This window comes from Prionailurus bengalensis, chromosome E4 (genome assembly GCF_016509475.1).
Source record: "Prionailurus bengalensis isolate Pbe53 chromosome E4, Fcat_Pben_1.1_paternal_pri, whole genome shotgun sequence".
Lineage (NCBI taxonomy): Eukaryota > Metazoa > Chordata > Mammalia > Carnivora > Felidae > Prionailurus > Prionailurus bengalensis.
The window spans coordinates 6,162,269-6,184,566 of record NC_057360.1 but is presented as its reverse complement, the minus strand read 5'-3'; the positions used below and the strand labels follow the sequence as shown (position 1 = coordinate 6,184,566).

General features: G+C 39.0%; 1 protein-coding gene across 3 annotated transcripts in view; it reads right to left on the bottom strand.

The window, feature by feature from the left end:
- Window positions 1-22,298, bottom strand: part of AKT3 (AKT serine/threonine kinase 3) — a 308,798-nt gene that overhangs the window by 58,389 nt on the left and 228,111 nt on the right. For all 3 annotated transcript variants that reach the window (XM_043568301.1, XM_043568303.1, XM_043568302.1), the window contains one exon: window positions 8,388-8,510. In XM_043568301.1, the coding sequence (XP_043424236.1) occupies window positions 8,388-8,510 (123 nt within the window). The remainder of the gene's footprint in view (window positions 1-8,387; window positions 8,511-22,298) is intronic.

Here is a 22,298-nt window from a genome sequence, read left to right as displayed (position 1 = left end):
TCCTGACTTGAGCACAACCTTATGATTGTCATCACACAAAGATACATGTTAGTTCTGAGCTGTGATCCTACAGCCTCACACAGACAAGGATGCGAACCCCGCTCAGTCGTCTAGACAGAACTTACACACGCACACAAGAAACACACACACAAAGAAACGCATGCAGAAACCGTTATCAGCAGCATTAATGATATTTCACCTATTTCAGGAGCACTCCATCTCCTTCTCCACGTGACAACATGACAGTGCTTACCTCAGCCCTGAAGTCAAGATCAATTTCAAAACAGAACTCCATGTAAGAATATAAACAGGTATCAATCACATAAAATGTGATATTATACTTTGTCATATTATCCAAAGTCTTATAAGCGAGAAACCCGACACAGTTAAGCAAGTTGTGCTCATGGAAGGGGAGATCCGAACAGACCTCAGTCCTTGGGTAGAGGCCTAGATGCATCCCCAGCTGAACTAAATGCTGAGTACCTGGTTCATGTATTGTACAGACTGCAGAGAAGGGAGTCTGTCTTTCACTGGTCTACAGAAAGGTGAACAAACACTCAATATGTTGTAGAATTTTCATCTTTTTTTTCAAGTTTATTCTGAGACAGTATGTGCACATGCACTCAAGCAGGGGAGGGGCAGAGAGAGAGGGAGAGGAAGAGAGAGAATCCCAAGCAGGCTCCATGCTGTCAGCACAGAGCTGAATGCGGGGCTCAATCTCACGAACTATGAGATCAGGACCTGAGCTGAAATCAAGAGTCAGAGACTTAATGGACTGAGCCACCCAGGCGCCCCCCCCAAAAAAACCAAATCAAATTCTTAAAATGCTGAAAGGTCTTTTAAAAATATTTAAAAGTCCCTTTTATTAACACATTACATAAAAATTCTTATAAAAACTTCAAATAATACATAATAATATTGAGGAGAATGTGAATGTGCTATCTACTCCTTTCCTTCCTGCTCCCCTGTGTTGGGGGTATGTCAATCCTCTTAAAAACATTTTTTTTAATGTTTATTTGTTTTTTGAGAGAAAGAGAGAGCGAGCGAGCGAGCGTGAGCAGGAAAGGGGCAGAGAGAGAGGCAGACACAGAAAGCAAAGCAGGCTCCAGGCTCCGAGCTATCAGCACAGAGCCCAACGCGGGGCTCGAACCCACGAACCATGAGATCATGACCTGAGCTGAAGTTGGAAGCTTAACTGACTGAGCCACCAGGTGCCCCTGCATCAATCCTCTTGATACACTTTATGTGCATCAAACAGTATTCATGGAGACACGATACCATGCACTGTGTCTCCACATTTTGACAAGGCTACTTGGAAGTGCATGGATACAGAAATAACAAGACATATAAACACTGTTTTTAGTACCAAAAAGGGTACATATTTTTTAAAATCTTGATTTGCGCCTAATTCTCTAGCCTCGTATCTCAGCTCTAAGATGCCAGGGGTTGAGGGATGGGGAATGGATGGAGATGCAGGACAGGGTTGGAGGAAGGAAAAGGTTGAACATGACCAAGTGTCCCAGTCTGCCCAGAACGGAGGGGTTTTCCCGGGATGCAGGACTTAAAAGTTCTGGAAGTGGGGAAGTCTGGGGCAAACCAGATAGTTGGTCATCCTACTTATTTTATAAGTCAGCTTCATAAAAAGCCATCACAATACTATAGTAAGAAAAAAGGGATGCCTGTGAGGGATGGGAAGAGGGTCACAGAGACGGGGGAGGTGGTGTAGCGCACGGGAGGCAGCCGAGAGCAAAGGGGGTCAGATGACGGAGTCAAGTCAGAGAACACACATATAAATTCCAAGCTTTGCCCTTACTCACTGTGTGACCTTGGGCTTGCTATTGATTTCTGTGTCCCTCAACCTCACCTATGAACTAGAGGTAAATAAGGGTACCAGCCAATGCGGTTGCTTTGAGAATTAGAGATATTGAATGTAGAACTTAACACAATGTAAGTATTCAATAAATGTATCAGCCATTTATTTATTAAATGTGGAGAGTTTAATGGCTAAATTACAAGTTATCAAAATGGTATGTGTTCTTTGGGATGATGCAGGAAACTATAGGAATGGAACCCAATAAAACACTTCAGTCAGCTGAGCGTCTTCTTAAAAACACTTTCAGTACTCAATAATTTCTTTTGAATAAAACAAAAGATAAATACTTCCTAATTTTTGAGCCTGTTTTTCAATTGTGTCCACCTTCTTCCATCAATTAATTTTGCTCTCTCACCATCCTGAAATGTTATTTTACTGAGTATGAATGTCAAAACAACCTGTCCATCGAAAGTATCGACCATAGTCAGAGACGTATCACCTTACAGAAATGATATCCCCAAACCTATTCTTGTATAAACATAGGTCAGGGGTAACTATCCAGTCTTGTTAAAAAAAGAATAATAATTTGACACAGAAGGATAACAAAGTTTCCGTAAAATGTTAAGAACTATGGGTGTTGTAATTCACAAATGTGAAGGAGGCACAGAAACCTGCAAGTTTTCAGAGGAGATGGATGGCTCAGATATAATCGAGAGCACCTGGAAACCACCTCTTCTGTGCATTTAACCCTGAAGGGGATTTAGTCACACGTTCTGTGTCAAGGAGAAAGAAAAACATTTACAAATGCTCTCCCTTTGGTTCTCTCTCCTAAATCTCATGGCTGTCCTTTTGGTTAGTCACAAAGTGCACAATTCACAGCATTACTGACTGTGAGTGTTCACATACTCTCCATTTGTAAACTTTAAGTCTACCTGTTTCTACTCCCCTCAGTCTTAGTTTCCAGAACTGAGAGCAGGCATTACATTTATGCTCCGTGGATGCGTCCACTGGCAAAAGCAATGATGAAGTCAAATAAGAGGTTTGACAGAAAAGATTATATGTTAAAAATGTGGGTAATACTCCTTGCCCCATTAGAGAGGGCTGTTATCTAACAGTTCATGTTTTCAGGAGGGAAAAAATATTACATGTATACCTCACAGAGTTCCCATAAAAAAAGGTAACATTTGTACCCAGCAGAAGCATACAGCCATTACCTGACAGAAGGTCTCCATTCAGCATGCATACAGAAAAATATGGTCGATTCTGAAACCTTTTTTCCTCTGTGCTTTGTGGACAAGAAATCATAGTAAGAAAGTACTATGCGCCTTTTGTTCTTGCTGGTGCGTAGCATAAAATTAAACTCTCAAACTCCTATCTGTCTTTGATACTGTGTTTTCAACACTTCAAAGTACAATAAAAAATGAAATTTGCAGCGTGTACCAGGATCAGTGGATGGGCTGTGGAGGCCAAGAACGGACTGGCCTGGAGGCTCCTTGAACCACGTGCGGGCTGAAGGAGACCACGGCTTGGGCACACACGTAACCCTTTTGTGGTGCACAGGCTGGGAAGCTCTGCTCTAACATACGCCAAGCTAGCAAAGTTTTTTATACTTTTGAATACAGTATTCTAGTATAGATACACATTCTAATATCTAGCTACTGTATGTCTCATCAAAGATCATCAAATGATCTTACGTATCATTTTACTTAAATGGCTGACACTGTAATTAAACAAAGGAATGAAAATAATGCTTCCTAAGGGCTCTGATGGCTGCTGGAGCAGAATACACAGTTAGTTCCCCTCCCTCGCCCTCCCACCCCATTTTGGGGCAGCTGTATCAGACTCAGTGCCCGGTACCAAGGCTGCTCCGGTCCAGGAGCGGAGTAAGGAATTCATCCTCCACACACTGCACACTCAGGCTCAGGGCTATCGAAGTAACCAAGTGTCATACAAGCTCACCTGCAGGAACGTACCACGAAGTTAGGAGAGTGTGCCAAAATACTGAAGAAAACACGTCTCCACTTTGAACCTGCCTGAGCTAGAAAGGGATTCACAATGTACAACAGCAGAGACCTTACTTCCGCTGTCTGGCCGCTTAAGGACGGACCACACACAGGGGAGCCTGGGTGGCTCAGTCAGTTAAGCGTCCAACTTCAGCTCAGGTCATGATCTTGAGGCTGAGTTGAAGCCCCTGCTTGGGATTCTCTCTCTCCCTCGCTCTCTGCCCCTCCCCCATTTGCACTCTCTCTCTCAAAATAAATGAATAAACTTTGGAGAAAAAAAAAAAACTGACTACACATAAGGAACATAGCCCAATAATACAATTTAACCTTAGAGGGTGAAGGGGTTCTTAATAGCAGTGGCTTAAAATTTTTATAGAAGAGGGAATCCAGAGAGACTGGTCAGAAGTGGGAGCTGGAGGCTGAGTCCTGAGACAGCAGATAATAAAGCAATTATGCTGCTCTCTTCCAGACTGCAGGATTATGGGGGGTGAGCACCAGGGAGCTGATGAAGACTGGAGGGGGGGGGGCAGGGTACTGTGGGAAGACTCTGAGCCATCCCTTTGTGTCAGCACTGAGACTCTGAAGTTATCTAAATCTGGGGCCCCTGGGTGGCTCACTTAGTTAAGCATCAGACTCTTGATTCTGGCTCAGGTCATGACCTCACAGTTCATTAGTTCAAGGATCCCCATATGGGGTTCTGTGCTGACGGTGTAGAGCCTGCTTGGGATTCTCTCTCTCTGCCCCTCCCCTGTCTGCACACACACATGTGCCCTCTCACACATGCCCGCTCTCTCTGTCTCAAAATAAATAAACTTGAAAAGAAAAAGAGATGATCTATTTGTGGGTTTCTCATATTAATAATGTAGATGATTAAATTAACCAATAAACTCTAATTGGGTAGAAAACAAGATTAGATTAACCACCAATAGAATACAGTAGCGAAGTATGTACTATTTTCTACTTCTTTCCCTGTTACAAACTCATGGAGAAACTAATTCTTAATGAATTCCAGTATCATTATATGCACCTTTCATAGGTCCCTATTCAGCCCATTCTGTACTTGATGGCATGGTCTTTGAAAAGAAATCTTACACTTGCAAAATAAGAACTAGGCAGAAAAGTTTCTAATATAATCTGCACTACTGATGAAATCTTAAAAGGGATTTTTTCAAATTTTTAGGTGATGATGAAGCTATACAAGTTTTTCGCAAGTAACCACAAGGAATTTGGGTCCTTACTAAAACAGAATTTCGTATTACAACATATATTGATAAACTAAGCAAACTTACTTTTGAAAGCGTAACAAAGGTTGCAATAATTTATCTGTTGCTATGAACACCAACTTCTTAGGAACTATGAACTGATAAAGTATCTTACATTAACTTGCACGTGAAGTAAAGCTTTCCTTCCTTGATAAATGAGGCGTCGGCAAATAGGTACTGATTTACTTGAGAGGCACAGCTATGAGAGGCATCTCAAATGGATTTGCATTTTATTAAACATAAGGTCATTAGTAAGGAGATGATCAAGACAAATCTGAGACTGATCAATTAAAGTGGGTACCTAAATCAGTTGTGGATGATGCTGTTCTTTAATATATCTGGTGTAAATATAGTTAAAGCATCTATTTTCTTATCTTCCACAGCATTATTTGAATTTTAGATTTACAAACATCTCCCAGAGTTAATCCAATGCATTCCTTGTCCCGCGTAGATTTCATTTCAACTCTAGAGAGGCAGAAGGGTGTAAGGAGCAGAACACCAGACTTGGATTCATGCTTTCTATCATCTTGACTTTGAGTAAGTCACCTGCTAGGCGTCCAGGCTTCAGTGACCTCACCTGTCACCTACGGACCAACTCAAAGTATTAATGATCCCACCTACAGGATCTCGTTTGCTTGTGCATAATCCTGCACTACGGATACAAGGAATACTTGTATAAATTTGAATGCTTGGCTTTTAACATTACATGTACTCTTTCTGGTGTATGTGCGTGTGTATACTCTGTCCTATGTTATATATTTACTTAGACCTTGAGATTAATACTGTATTAAAAAAATAAACTTAAGAGAGCAGAGACTACCTAACTGTCTAGTGAAGTTAGTGGTCTGTGTATATGGTAACTACTTGGACTGGTATTCATATATATTGCCATGTAACAATGTTGATCTAATTCCAACATCAGAAAGGATAGGGCAATGAAACTCATGTTAAATGCACAATATGGTGGTTCATTTAAAAAAAATTTTTTTTTAATTTATTTATTTTTGAGAAACAGAGTGAGACAAAGCATGAGCAGGGGAGGGGCAGAGAGAGGAGACACAGAATCTAAAGCAGGCTCCAGGCTCCGAGCTGTCAGCACAGAGCTTGACGCGGGGCTCAAACCCACAAACTGTGAGATCATGACTGAGCCGAAGTCGGACGCTCAACCGACTGAGCCACCCAGGTGCCCCTGTTGGTTCATTTAATGATGATTCGCAAAGAATACTGTCCAAGACCATCCCAATTATAACATTCCTTAATCAATGTTGCCAATCAAAGGAGCATTCTTTCTCTTCCTCCTTTAGGTTAATGGTTCTATCTTCCAGCTTTAAGCATTCTGAATATGTTACTGAGTACTTCCAGATTATTCTCATTTCCCTAAATCGAGGACACCCACCCCCCCACAACTAGGATCCATAAAATATAACACTTCTTCAGCAGGGAGAGCAGACTCAGAGAAGAGCAAACTATTTCTAATTCTATCTGAAATGCCATGAAACTTATAAGTTTTGTCATGCCATATAACTAATTTCTTTAAAAAAATACTGAGATTCAAGACATGTAAACATTAACGGATTATTTGGCCACTCAGACATCAGATGCAGAAGCTTAATTCCATCACATTCTTTGTCATAAAAAACTTCAGGCTAAATACAATCCTACCGTTGATGGGTATTCCCTGCTGGTGCATCTGGCCCTTGCACAGCGGCTCACCCCTGACCTAGATGGTTTATAGCTGCTCAGTTCATTTTTCCTAAATACGGTATTTATAGCTACTTTTAAACTTTAATGCATAACATGTTACACAAACATACATACTAAATTTCACCATCAGTGTGCAGAATAATGCTTTGCGAGGTAGTTACACCTTAGGGTCATTCATAGCCTAAAGGTACATGATTAAGAACATCTTCAAAGACAAGCACTTAAATGGATGATGTAGGAATCACAGGTTGAAAAGGAGTGAGGTGGGAGCGAGGGACAGTTGTGATGTCTTTCATAGTATTCTAGATCTATACCTCGTTTCGTACAGAAAGATTTCATAAAAGACTCTGGTAACGTCTATATCTACAAATCAAATCACACTTTAAATGGGCTAGTATTTAATAAATTAAGCAATTCTGTATCCGATTTTAATAAGATTACTATAGGATTTACTTTTCCTGAAAGCTAGACAGTCACGTTTAGAATGTGTTCCAAATGTATCATGAGATACATTTCCCTAACGTGGCCAATCCATCAAAACAGTGTCACATGAGAATTACTACTACCTTTAACGAGCTACTTCAGGGCCTAGCAAACTATGGCCTGGGAGCGAAATCTGGCCAACTGCTCATTCTTGTGAGTGAAGTTTTACCAGAATACAGCCAGCCTCACTCACATGCCTACTGCCCTACAGGAGCAGAGCAGGGCAGCTGCAGAGCGAATCTGGGCAGCAAAGCCTGAAACGGGTGCTGTCTGCTCTTTACAGAACGGATGCTGACCCAGAGCTGGTCCCACAGCCTTGTCAGGAAGGAATTCAGAGAAGTGAAGTCACTATTGCCCATAAAACAATACAGTGCTTTTTATTTTTATTTTTTTTTTTATTTTTTATTTTTTTTTTAATTTTTGGGACAGAGAGAGACAGAGCATGAACGGGGGAGGGGCAGAGAGAGAGGGAGACACAGAATCGGAAACAGGCTCCAGGCTCCGAGCCATCAGCCCAGAGCCCAACGCGGGGCTCGAACTCCCGGACCGCGAGATCGTGACCTGGCTGAAGTCGGCCGCTTAACCGACTGCGCCACCCAGGCGCCCCAATACAGTGCTTTTTAAAATGGAAACTAAGCAAATTAATAAAAGGCTTCAGGGATTTAAAGCCACCACAAAGTCAATACCAAAAGCAAACTGAGTATTTTCTCAATAAATACCTTCATTATTATACAAGTTTCATCCATAACAGTATGGTAGACTATAACAATGAAAGTTACTTTAGAATGTCCCTGGCAAAGGCACCTGATTCTTAATCAGATGGTTAACATTACTCACAAAGTTCCAGAAAAATGAAACAATTATTGGCAGGTCACATCTGACCAAAGCAGTGAAACAGGTATTACTGGGCACTTCAAAACCTCAGACATAAAGGAACTACGTACATATCAGTGAATGAAATCCCTGTCAAATACAATAAACTACGTTCTTAAACAGAGTGCTTTTTTTTTCCCAATGAAATCTGCTTTTCTCCAAACTGTATAACTTTGTAATTACTTTGTGTTTGTCCCTATAGTCTCTGCAAAAACAAATTCTGATTACTTTTTTTTTTTTTTTTTTTACCTTGAGATCACGGTACACAATCTTTCCGGAATGTAGATAGTCCAAGGCAGAGACAATTTCTGCACCATAGAAACGTGTGCGGTCCTCGGAGAACACCCGCTCTCTCGACAAATGGAAAAACAGCTGCAGGGTAAACAGCAGGGACAGGATTGTAATAATTACTGATTTAGTGGGGGAAATTAACACAAACATAAAACACCTCTCACCACCATATTGTGATGATAGATAGCGTACTCTCAGTGGACGCGGAGCACTCTTACACAGCAGCTGGCTTATCTTCTCCAGGTTTCCAAGGGGAGACTGCGAGCTGTTAAATCAGCGTTTTAATCAATATACCAATCTTGTTTAAGGCATTCTGCTTGCTACCCATTTAACCTTCAGTTACCAGAGGAAAAAAGTACGCATCATCAGACTGCATTTCCCCTCACGGTCCTGTTGCTTCACTCTTGCAAGGATTAGGTATCGAGATATTATTAAAATAAATGAACACAACAGAGAGGGTATATTTCTACTTGGTTATTTGATTTGTATTTGATTTCCAAGGAAGGCCTGCTGATATGCTAAAACAGATCGATGTGAACTTGCTTTCTTCCACAACTGCTGTTGATTTATGAGATCTCTGGAAACGTTTTCAAAGTCTGAACCAATGTTTTCTACAATGACAAACCATAAGGCTTCAAGGTTTTATGTTAGTAACGGTCAACACGGACTGAGGAGCTCCCGTTATTCCCCTTTTAGTGCTATTTCAATAATAACTACAACACCAACCTCTCCCCTCATATGATCACTTAAAACCATAAGCTCCTTCACTTCCTACGAATCACCTACAGGATTAACAGGTGCTCCCTGGGTGCTCACTGTGGCCAAGCACTCAGCCCTCCATTTAGGCCAGCTCTTGATTTGTGAAACTGCCCCATCTCATCTCTCAGTTCAACAATGTATGGAAGGAGCAGGTTCCGGGCACTATGAGTTGACTCTTAATGTACTGCTTCACTGTATTAAGAAATCCATCAGGAACATTGAAGGTTTGTTAATAGTGCTGAGGCCACTGCTACGTATCACAGTAGATTCTCAATACAGGTCTGTGATTAAAGGAATGAACCAGTGTGTCCTTGACCACTGGATCAGAAATTAACTACACCTTCACACGATTATGGACTTAGTGCCCCGACAAACATGTAAGAATCATGGTTATCCAAGATTTGTTCCTCACACAGCAAATCATAACTTAAGCAACATAAAAGAGGTTCCCTATAGACTTCTTCCCTTCTTCCTCCTCCACCTCCACTGAAGAGTCTGTCACTGTTTTAAGATAAATTTTGTGCATAACCCATTGTCACAGTGAAGAGTGGGAGATAATATGATGTAACAACTGCCAAAAAAGACTGGCTTAACATCAGTTATAGTAAAACTAAAATATTTGGCAGATAGTCCCTAAACTCTAATGCTATCTTGTCATATTGTATCAAATCTAAGATGCTCTTTATTGGGACTCCATCACCATTTTAAGTTAATAGCAAGAAACAAAAAAAGTTGGGGTGCCTGGGTGGCTCAGTGGGTTAAGTGTCCAACTCTTGGTTTCAGCTCGGGTCATGATCTCACAGCGCATGGGATCAAGCCCTATGTCAGGGCCTACATTGGCCTTTGCACTGACAGTGCAGAACCTGCTTGGGATTCTCTCTCTCCCTCCTTTCCTGCCCCCCCCACCCCCCCCCTCCCGCTAGCACAGGTACACGCGCACGCACTCTCTAAATAAACTTAACAAAAAAAGAAACAAAAAAGTTGTCAATTAAAACTATTAATAAACCATCAAATATAAAAGACAATATAGAAGGCATTCTGACTACAGAAATGTTAAATACGCCTTACAAGTGATCAAATACAGTATGCCAAAATAAAACCACTGCATGTAATTACTCAGGGATATTTCTCAGAATTCACTCATTTATATAGGCAGATATATATTATGAATGCATAACCATTCAAATGAGGATGAGAGGTAGAAAGAAGTTTCCATTATCAGTAAAGCCACTCTGAAAAATTTCTGGACCAAGTAACTTCTGCTGCCCTTTACACAAAATATCACTAACTTGGATGAAGGAACCCCTGTGATCTCTACGTAGATTTATGGCAACCTTCTAATGGGATGAAAATACTGTTTAGATTCTTAACTTTTCTTAAAACAATGTCAAGCCTACCTACTCATCTGCCACACAAAAGATAAAGATCCTCCCTAAATCAATATAATACGTGCAGCCTTCTACAGCTTTGCTTAGACCAACCATATTCTTCAATTTGTCTCCCAGCCAATTTCTATAAAAATATCAGCTAAAAAAAAAAAAAAAAAAGATACTTAAGGAGAAGAATAATTTCTCAATCTGCTGTCCTCTGATGTATACCCTTGTTATCTTATGGAACTTATTCTTGCTATGATAACCCATATTCTCTTAATTGCCAAATCCAATGATCTATTTATGTCTTCCTGCTCTGGAACTGACAACATCAGCTATTGGCCCCCTTCTTGAACGTGTTCCTTGCGTTGGTAATACAGCTCTCTCTCCTGATTTTCTAGCTAACTCTCTGGATATTCCTTCTCAGTTTCTACCTTGGCTTTAAACCAACTTTCCACTTAGTGAGCATTAATTATTTTCAAGTCACTGTGTTGAGCACTAGGAAGAGAAAAAGATGGCATACAGATATAAAGAAATCATATGAAAAAAATTAAAAGACTAAGACACAAGGAAAAAAGGGAAAAGGACACAGACAATTAAAATGAGAGGACTACAAATGAACACAGTTTATGAAAACATGCCACATTATAATAATCAATAAAGTAGAGATAAACACGTAAACGAGGCAATTTAGCATATCCAGAAATAGCATTGTCAATGGAAGTGTCGTGAGATAAGTATCTTTATACGCTCGTGGTTGGGATGTAAGCAGACAGCAACTCTTCACAGGGCAACCGGAAATAGATACTATGATAATTTTTAAAGCACCACAGTTTCTCTTCTAGAAATTTCCTTTTTAAAAAAAGGAAATGTGTAAATCTTCTACATAAGGATATTCTCTGTAGCAGTGTATACAATGACAAAAATGTGAACACAGGCTTCCTACCATGTTGAAAAAAATTAGATTTCTCATCTAATCCCGTATCAAAATAACTTCTGATGTAACTAATAGTTAAACATAATATATTAAACTAATAATTAAAAAACTAGAAAAGTAGAATAGAAAGTCCATGGGGCCAGACTTACCCTCTTGCCTTACACAACTTGGCAGAAATGCATACAACAAAAAAATGACAATTACGAAAAATATGTAACAGAATTCTTTTTAGATACTGGACAAGAGGCAGCACAGGACCAAGATCCTTCTGAAAAGGGAAACAAATGAGTGAATCCTAAAGCCACCCATCTTCTGTCCGGGGGTGCTGGGTGGAACATCACTGGCAGGAAAGGAAATCCCAAGCATGATTCAAGGTCTCACCACCAGAGAATGAGAGCAGATTTTGAGGAGGGTGAGGTAGATGGCATTTGCTGAAGAGAACACCAGTGAGCAAGAAGCCACACAAAATCCACATCGTTTAGTATGCCACAGAGTAGTGAGCACTGTAGTGTGTGAGGGTAAACTCTAGGAAAACCAGCAGAGTAGGAATGGAGATCTTTATGCCAAATAATTCCCAGAGGTCACTCCGAGCTGACAGACATTCAATTTCTACGCAGTCAAAACAGTGTCATTAGTGAATAGCCAGGCATTCAGTAGGTATTTCAAAAAAGTCAAAGTACAAGTTAAACAAGTACATTATCAAGGTTAACAAATATGAAGAAGGCAACAAAACCCAGACATTCATGTAAAATTCCAATGATCTAGTATGCAAGCAGTAATTACTAGACATAAGAAGATGCAGGAAATAAGACCCATAACCAAGAGAAAAATCAGTCATTAGACACAGACCTTAAAAATAGCAGGGGTGATGGATTTAATAGACTGACTTTAAAACAGTACATGAGATAAAGGGAAATAGAAATAGAAATAAATGGGACTTCTAGAGATAAAGTGTACAGTATCTGAAAAATTTCAGTAGATGGGATTAACAACAAATTGGACACTGCAAGAGAAGAAAAGCAATGAGTATCAAATCACAATAAAAGAAACTAGACAAACTGTAACTTAAAAAAAAAAGAGCCTTAGTGACGGGTTGACAGCATCAAGGAAGCTAACATATGCGTAATGGCAGTTCCTGAAAAAGGGAGGGAGACACCTGCAAAATGATGCCCCAGATTCTCCAAACTTGGATAAAAATGATAAATGCATACATCTGTGTATCTCAATGAACCTCAACATGATGAAAATTCACAAACATGCATGAACTACTGGAACGTAGGAAGACAGAGCACATTCAAATCACCAAAAAACTGGTGGCAGAAAAGCTTTTAAAAATTCTGAGGTTGGGGAAACATAACATACAGAAGAACAAATAGGAGAATAATCCTAGATTTTTCAGAGGCTACGTAAGCAAAAAGGCAATGGAGCAATACGGCCAAGTGGCTAAATGAAAAACAAAAAGGCATCTTAAAATTCTGTATCCAGTAGGAATATCCAAATAGTAAGGATGTTACTTACAAACATGTAAGAAAAAGGCTGAGGCCAGGGAAAGACCCCCTGGAAAAGACCAGGTGAAACGATCCCAGGCTCACACAGAGCCCAAAGTGCTTTGCATCCTTGCCAGGCAGGATGGAAAGGCCTCCTAAGAAATGTGGCACCCAGGACAGTGGGTGAGGTTCCTGCCTGGACAGTGCGGCAATACCAGTGTCACAGCAAAGGCTAGCGTGGCCAGTCTACGGTTAAACGCAAGCCTGGAAATGATCACCGTTTATAAGTAAGAACAACATCATCCAATGAAAAATTATCAGGCACAAAAAGAACTAGGAAAATATAACCCATTAGTAGGAGAAAAATGTGTCACTCAGAAAGTGACACAAATGACAGAGATAGAAGAATACTATGATAAAATAGCTATTACGATATAGTCTAAAAGTTCAAAAGGTAGAGAGAGAAGCATAAGGAAATAAATGGGAGCTATGAAAAGTCCCAAATTAGGGGCGCCTGGGTGGCTCAGTCGGTTGAGCGGCCGACTTCGGCTCAGGTCATGATCTCACAGTCTGTGGGTTCGAGCCCCGCGTCAGGCTCTGTGCTGACAGCTCAGAGCCTGGAGCCTGTTTCGGATTCTGTGTCTCCCTCTCTCTCTGCCCCTCTCCCAGTCTCACTTTGTCTCACTCTGTCTCTCAAAAATAAATAAATATAAAAAAGAAAGAAAGAAAGAAAGAAAGAAAGAAAGAAAGAAAGAAAGAAAGAAAGGTCCCAAATTAAACTTCAAGAGATGAAGTCTGAGATGTCCTAGATGAAAAACAAAAAACTGATTTAATTAACAGCATGCTAGACACTGGAGAAAAAAATGGTAACAGACTTTAAGACACAGGAAACAGATCTAAAGTTAAAGATATAAAAAAATAATGAAAAAGATGAACAGAGCACTGATAAACCGTGGGATGATATCCCGCAGTCTAACATATGTATAAGTGCATTTCTGAGGATCGGGTGAGAGAAATGAATGAACAGAAAAAAAAAACACTTGAATAATGTCCAAAAAGTTTTCAAATCTGATGAAACTATAAGCCTGCAGATTCACAAAGACTTAAAAGAAAACCCAACTGAAAGGAATGTGAAGAGGGGTGCCTGGGTGGCTCAGTTGGTTAAATATCTGACTCTTGATTTTGGCTCAGATCTTGATCTCCTTGTTTGTGAGTTCAAGCTCCGCATTGGGATCTGTGTTGACAATGCAGAGCCTGACTGGGATTCTATTTCACCCTCTCTGTCTGCCTCTCCTCTGCTCATGCTCTCTTTCTCTCTCAAAATAAGTAAATAAACAAACAGGGAAACAAAGAAATGTAAAGAAAATCCTAGAAGACACATCATAATTAAATAGTTGAAAGCAAGGGATAAAAGAAAAGTTTAATAGGACAGGGGTGGTGGTAAAGAGACACGTTAAGGGGCACCTGGGTGGCTCAGTTGGTTGGGCATCTGACTTCCGCTCAAGTCATGATCTCACAGTTCATGAGTTTGAGCCCCATGTCAGGCTCTGTGCTGACAGCTCAGAGCCTGGAGCCTGCTTCAGATTCTATTTCTCCCTCTCTCTCTCTGTCCCTCCCCCACTCACATTTCGTCTCTCTCTCTCAAAAATAAACATTAAAAACAATTTTTAAAAAATTTTTTTTTAACGTTTATTTATTTTTGAGATAGAGAGAGAGACAGAGCATGAATGGGGGAGGGTCAGAGAGAGGGAGACACAGAATCCGAAACAGGCTCCAGGCTCTGAGCTGTCAGCACAGAGCCTGACACGGGGCTCGAACTCACAAACTGCGAGATCATGACCTGGGCCGAAGTCGGCCGCCCAACCGACTGAGCCACCCAGGCGCCCCTAAAAACAATTTTTAAAAATGCAAAAATAAAAGAGACATGTCAACCACAGGGACCAAAGAATGAGTGCACACTCCTTGTCATAAACTGTGTAGGGGCGCCTGGGTGGCTCAGTCGGTTAAGCGTCCGACTTCGGCTCAGGTCATGATCTCACGGTTCGTGGGTTCGAGCCCCACATCGGGCTCTGTGCTCACAGCTCAGAGCCTGGAGACTGCTTCGGATTCTGTGTCTCCCTCTCTCTCTGTTCTTCCCCTGCTCTCACTCTGTCTCTCTCTCTCTCTCACTCTCTCAAAAATAAATAAAGATTAAAAAAAAAAAAAACCTCTGCAAACCAGGAGAAAGTGGAGGGGCACCTTGATAGTAAGTAAATGTAGAATAGGCAAACTAGAATTTTATACACAGCTAAAGTATCTTTTCAAAAATGACAGTAAAATAGAGCCTTTTGGGGACATGGAAAAGGTTAGAGAAATGAGCCCCAGAAACACTACACTATAAATGTTCAAGGTAAATGCTTCAGGCTGAAGCAAAATGGTACCTGATGGAAAACTGGATCTGCACAAGGTAAAGAAGAGACTGTAAATCATAACTTTGTGGGTAAATATATGTTGATTTTTCTTGAGTTATTAATCTTTTTAAAAGACAGTTCTGGTTTAAAACAAAAACAACAATGCATAGTGGCATTTATGGCATATATAAAGGTAAAATGTATTAACAGTAGCATAAAAGCCTGAAGGGGGGAAATGAAGGTGTTCAGGTCAAAGGGTCTTATGGTATGTGAAATGGTACAACCTAACTTGAAAATAAAAAGGGGTAAGCATGAGTCTGTATTTAAAACCTAACCCCCATAAATGCAGTTCCCCCAAAACTTGCAAATAAAATATTAGTGAATACTACCAAACTCCTAAAGAAGAGATCATAACAATTTCATGCAAATACTTGCAGACAATAAGAGGAGGAAATACTTTACACAAGGCCAGCATTACCTTAATACAAAACCAAAGCTACTACATGAAAGGTATCAATATTCCTCATAATCACAGATGTAAAAAGTCTTAACAAAACTTTACCAAATCATATCCAACAAAGGCTGACAATACAACATGACTAGCGATGGTTAATTCCAAGAATGAAAGATTGGTTTAACATTTGAAACCAATGTAATTCACTGTATTAACAGACTAAAAAAGGGAAAACCATACGATCATCTCAAGCAATGCAGAAGAAGTTTTAAGAAAACTTGATGGCCACTGATACTAAAATCTCTTAACAAAGCAGGAACAGGAGAGAAGTTCTTCAACCTGATAAAAGGCATTTAAAAATGTATAGCTATTATCACACTTAATAATGACAGACTGAATCTCTTTTCCCTCTGAGAGTGGGAACAAGGATGTTCACTTCTTTTATTTGACATTGTGCAGGAGTTCTTAGCCAGGTGAAATAAGGCATAGACAGACAGACAGACAGACAGACAGACAGACAGACAAATATATGAATGTCATTCAGATTGGAAAGGAAGTAAAACTGCCTTTATTCACAGGCAGTAAGCCTGTCTACAAAGGCATTCCAAAGAAATTTACCAAAAAAATTATAAAACAATAAGTGAGCTTCAGAAACCCATGGGATACAAGGTCAATACACAAAAGCTTAAATGTATTATATGCTAGCAATAAACAACTGGCAATGAAAAAAACCAGTAGAAATACGTAAGGGAAAAATTGGTAACAGTCGTGCAAGACTTACACAATGAAAATTACAAAATGTGTCAGTAGAAATTAGAGAAGACAAAAGTAAACAGACACACTGAGCACATAGATCACAACACTAATATTGTTGACATGTCAGTTTTCCCCAAAATGATCTACAGACTCAAAGCAAATGCATCGTAGTCCCAGCAGGCTTTCTCTGTAAAGATTAAGAAGCTGATACTAGATTGATATGGAAATGTACAGGACCTAAAAGGGCCACAACAATTCTGAGAAACAGTATTCTTCCTAATTTTAAGATATACTTTAAAGCTACCATAATCAAGACAATATGGTATCAGTGTAAAGAACGCCACATCAACTTATAGAACACAGTGGGGAGTCCAGAAACATACAAATACGTGACAAATTGATTTCTGACAAAAGTGTTAAGGTCATTCAATGGGGCAGAGTACAGTACTTCCAATAAAAGACGCTGGAATAACTGGATATCCATATGGGGAAAAAAAGGAACACCAATCCTTACCTTTTCATATGCATAAAGATCAATTTAAAATAGGTCATAGATCCAAATGTAGCAGATACAACTATAAAGTTCTAGAAGAAAATATTTATGATTTAGGGTAGACAAAGACTTCTTGGATAGCAGACCAAAAAAATAAAAACCAGAAAAGACAAGAATTGAGAAATTGAGACTTCAAAACTAAAAACTGTTGTCAAAAAATATCAGTGAGATGATGAAAGGACAAGGTAGAGTATGGGGGAAATAATTTTGATGCATATATTTGGCAAACTACTTGTAACCAGAACATATGAAGAACTCTTATAATAACAATGAGAAAATAATCCAATTAATAAATTAGGCAAAGTATTTGGACAGGTCACAAGAAATGAATAGCCAAGAAGTGTGTGAAAAGATATTTAATATCATTTTAATCATCAGAGAAATGCACCTTAAAACCACAATAATACACGTCTACATTCTGACTAGAATAACTAAATTAAAGAGATTGACCCCACCAAGTGTTGTGGAGTAACTAGAATTCTCACTACATTGCTATCAGAAATGTCAAATGACACTACTTTAGAAAACAATTCTGGACTTTTTTAATAAAACATAAACGTATGTTTACCACAAACTCAGCAATGATACTCCTCAGTGCTTACCTAAGAGAAAAGAAAACCTGTACATGAATGTGTGTATCAGCCTTTTTATTAGGAAATAACTGCAGTCAGTCCAAATGTACACCAAGAGCAGGGCAGATCTTCGTCTAGCCATGCAATCCATCACGACTCAGCAAGAAAAGGAACAAGCTATTGAGAAGTGCCACAAAAAGAATAAACTCAAAAACCTTAGGCTGAGGAAAAGAAACACACAGAGCAGTATATATTATATGATTCAATTTCAAAGAAACTTTAGGAAAGGTAAATCAAATCTTTAGTGTCACAAAGCAGGTCACTGGTTGCCTAGGGCCTAGTGTGGGTGCAGGACGGGGTGACAGATGGCATGTCAGAACTTTTTGAGGCAACAGAAATATTCCACATCTTTATTATAATGGGGACTCCATGCACGTAATGTTGTTTGTCAAGACTCATGTAATGTGTATTTAAAGGGAGCACATTTTATTGCATGTAGATTATACCCAAGCAAAGTTGATTAAGTTAAGGAAATAATCTAAATGTCCCAAAATTTGGTAAGGATTTGATAAATTATAGTATATCTACATAATTAATCAGTAGACAATTAGTATATATTGTAGAATACTAAATAAAATGGAAAACATGTACAGTATAAAAACAGGAAAATATATTAACATGGTAAGAGCAATTATTGCTAGGCGGTGAGATTTAGAGTGGTTTTCATCTTCTGTTTTTTACCTTGAAAATCACTTATAATTATTTGTTTGATATGAATTCCCCAAACACTATGATTTCCATAAATACAGAGGCCATCCGTCTTGTTCATGTCATATACCAAGTATACAGTGACTAGCTTCTAGCAAGCAGTCAATAAATTTATTTTACAACTGAATTAAAAAAACTGCTTTTTTGGCTTTTTGATGTTCTGCAATGGACATGCAGTTGTTACACTGTAATCAGAAACTTTGCAAAGCTTTCAAATACATGTACTGTTAACCCTCGTGGCTAATTTAATGCTGTATTAGTTTTGTTTTCCTGGCAGAAGCACAGGGAAAAGCACAGGAAAAGACCATATAAGTACTCTAGAGCTTTGAATCTTCAGAGCCAAACCTAATACGTAGCACATAATATGTGCTCAATAAATATGTAAAGAATAAAGGGAAATTCAAAAATACTTTCCAAATAATTATCTATAGGGAAAATAAGGTTTACACTTCTCAAAATATTTTTATTAGAAGCATAACAAAATCATATAAAACAATTGAATATTCTTGTTTTTGTTCAAAAACAACGAGTTACTTGCTACTCAAGCAAAAAACATAGAAAGTTTAGAAATTTAAGTTCCTTTAAGGGAACGACTACATGTCTTTTGTGTGTTGTACTTCGTCAAGCTGTTAGGAAGACACTAATGTAAACAGATGATCTTAACCTACTAAATAAGACTATTTCTTCACAAAACCGGCAATGTTTATTTTGAAAATAAATTGCTATATCTTGCAAAACAGTTACATTCTTTTTAACTGAAGTGTAATTGACGTACAATGTCCCACTAGTTTCAGGAGTACATCATAAGGACAGTGATTTGATATTTTTATATATTATGAAGTGATCCCCACAATCTCCAGTTATGATCTGTCACCAAAGTTATTATAGTATTACTGACCATATCACCTATGCTGTATGTCACATCCCCATGACTAATCTATTGTATAACTAAAAGTTTGTACACCTTAGTCCCCTACACCTATTTCACCCAGCCCTCCCCCTGTGGTAACCAAGTTTATTTCCTGTATCTATGAGTCTATTTGTTTTATTTGTTCATTTGCTTTGTTTTCTAGATTCCATATACAAGTGAAATCATATGGTATCTGTTTCTCTGATTCATTTCACTTAGCATAATACCCTCTAGGTCCATCCATGTTGTCATGAACAGCAAGATTTCACTGTTTTTTTATAGATGAGTAATACTCCATCGTAAATGTATGTTTGTGTATGTATACATTATGTACACACAAAGTAATAAAAGTTATAGATAGAGAGATACAGCATCTTCTTTATCCATTCATCTATCAGCAGTCACTAAGGTTGCTTTCAAATATCCTGGCTATTGTAAATCATGCTGCAATGAGCATAGAGGTGCATATATCTTTTCAAATTAGTTTTCATTTACTTTGAATAAAGACCCGGAAGTGGAGTTTGCTGGGTCATATGGTAGTTCTATTTTTAATTTTTTGAGAAACGTCCATGCTGTTTTCCATGGTCACTGCACCAATTTGCATTCCCATCAACAGTGTTCCAGGGCTCCCTTCCCACTACGTTGTCACCAACACTGTTATTTTTTGTCTTTTTGTTAACAGCCAATCGGATGAGTGTGAGTGAGGTGATATCCCATCATGGTTGTGATTTGCATTTTTTGATGATGAGTGATGTTGAGCATATTTTCATGTGTCTATTGGCCATTTATATGTCTTCTTTGAAAAAAGTCTATTCAAGTCCTCTGCCCATTATGTAACAGAATTGTTTTTTAAAATATTAAGTTGTGTAAGTTTTTCATATATTTTAGATATTAAATCCTCATTGGATGGGGTACCTGGGTGGCTCAGTCAGTTGAGCATCTGACTTCAGCTCAGATCATGATCTCACAGTTCATGAGTTCAAGCCCCACGTCAGGCTCTGTGCTGACAGCTCAGAGCCTGGAGCCTGCTTTGGATTCTGTGTTTCCCTCTCTCTGTTCCTCCCCTACTTGTGCTCTCTCTCTCTCTCTCTCTCAAAAACAAATAAACATTAAAAAAAATTAAATCCTTATTGGATGTATTTAGAAATACCTTCTTCCATTCAGTAGGTTACCTTTTAGCTTTGTTGGTCATTTCCTTCACTGCAAAAATTTAGTTTTTAATGGAATTTTTCAAAAACAACAACAAAAAACCTGGACTTTAAAAAGTTCCTAACAATTATCATTGCAGTCTAAGATTTACAACACAACTTTTTTTCTTGCAAATACTACCTTTACAACTTTCAGTCATTCCTTTGTAATAGTAAAAAAAAAAACAAAAAACAAACAAACAAACAAAAAACAAAAAACAAAAAAACTTAACTCCAGAGTAACAAAATATGTTCAATTTCAATGACTACATTCACTGCCATAATATCTGTTGAAGCTCAAACTTAAATATCCTAAAGACAGTAAGTAAGTAAGCAACAAGAAATGCCAATCTGTGCGATGTGCGGATTAACACTTCCCCTGGGTTTACAAAAAGACAAGATGAAAAGAATGGCTCTGGCCCACCTGCAGGGAAACTACTGGATGACTGACGCTGTCTCAAGTCTGTTTAGGCTGCCGCTGTCTTAAGTCTGTTTAGGCTGCTGTAACAAAATGCCACAGACTGGGGGTCGCTTGTAAACAAGAGAAATTTATTCTCACAGTTCTGATGAGTCCAAGATCAAGGCACTGGCAGACTGGGGGTCAGGTGAGAACTTCCTTCCCAGTCTGTCATGGCTGTCTTTCTTCTGTATCCTCACATGGTGGGAGGGGCAAGGAAACTCTCTGGAGTCTCTTTTATGAGTACACTAATCCCACTCATGAGGGTTCCATGCTCATGACTAATCACCTTCCAAAGACCCCACCTCCTAATATCATCACCTTGGGGGCTAGGTTTCAACACATGAGTTCTGTGGTGAGGGGGACACAAATACTCAGTCCACAGCAAATACTACATATAAAACCGGAACAGTATTAATTACATTATAAAACAAACACCTGAATACTTAGTATTCAAGTACTTCGAATGGAAGGATACTCTGAATGCAAGCATTCTTACATTTAACAGGCAATTCATAGAATTATCTTCTAGACTGTGTCTACCCTCTTCACAGGCTAACTCCAGAGTCTGCATTAGTTTTCAAGGAAAGTTCTTTCAGAAACGATTGTGATATAGACAGAAGAACAAAAAATGCTGTATTTTAATAGCCTAGTTAAATTAAAATTTCTTGAAATACAAATTAAACCTTTATGATGTTACAGAAAAAATGAAAGGGATCTAAGGTCAAAGTTGCTGGACAATGAAACACTTGGTTGGTGGCAGCCGTGATAGCCATAAATTATCAGTTAAATGCCTCCAGCCCTACAGCCTCTACTTCTTGGCCTCTTCTTACAAGTAGGAAAATATATGAATTCTAGATCACCAAGTAGGTGCCTGATATCTAAAATGCTTATTTACTTTTGGGAGAGACAGAGTGTGAGTGGGGGAGGGGCAGAGGGAGACACAGAATCCAAAGCCGGCTCCAGGCTCTGAGCTGTCAGCACAGAGTCTGACACGGAGCTCGAACCCATGAACTGTGAGATCATTATCCGAGCCGAAGTCAGATGCTCAACCAACTGAGCCATCTAAGTGCTCCTAAATGGGCAAGTTTTAAAGAAGTAATGCAAGACAAGTTAAGAAAATTTTCTGGGATTAAAAGTCAAATAATGAAAATACTTAATAATGTGAAAAGTACAAAAAATAATTTCCTTTTAGGGATGCCTGTGTGGCTCAGCTGGTTGACTGTCTGACTCTTAATTTCGGCTCAGGTCACAATCCCAGGGTTGTGG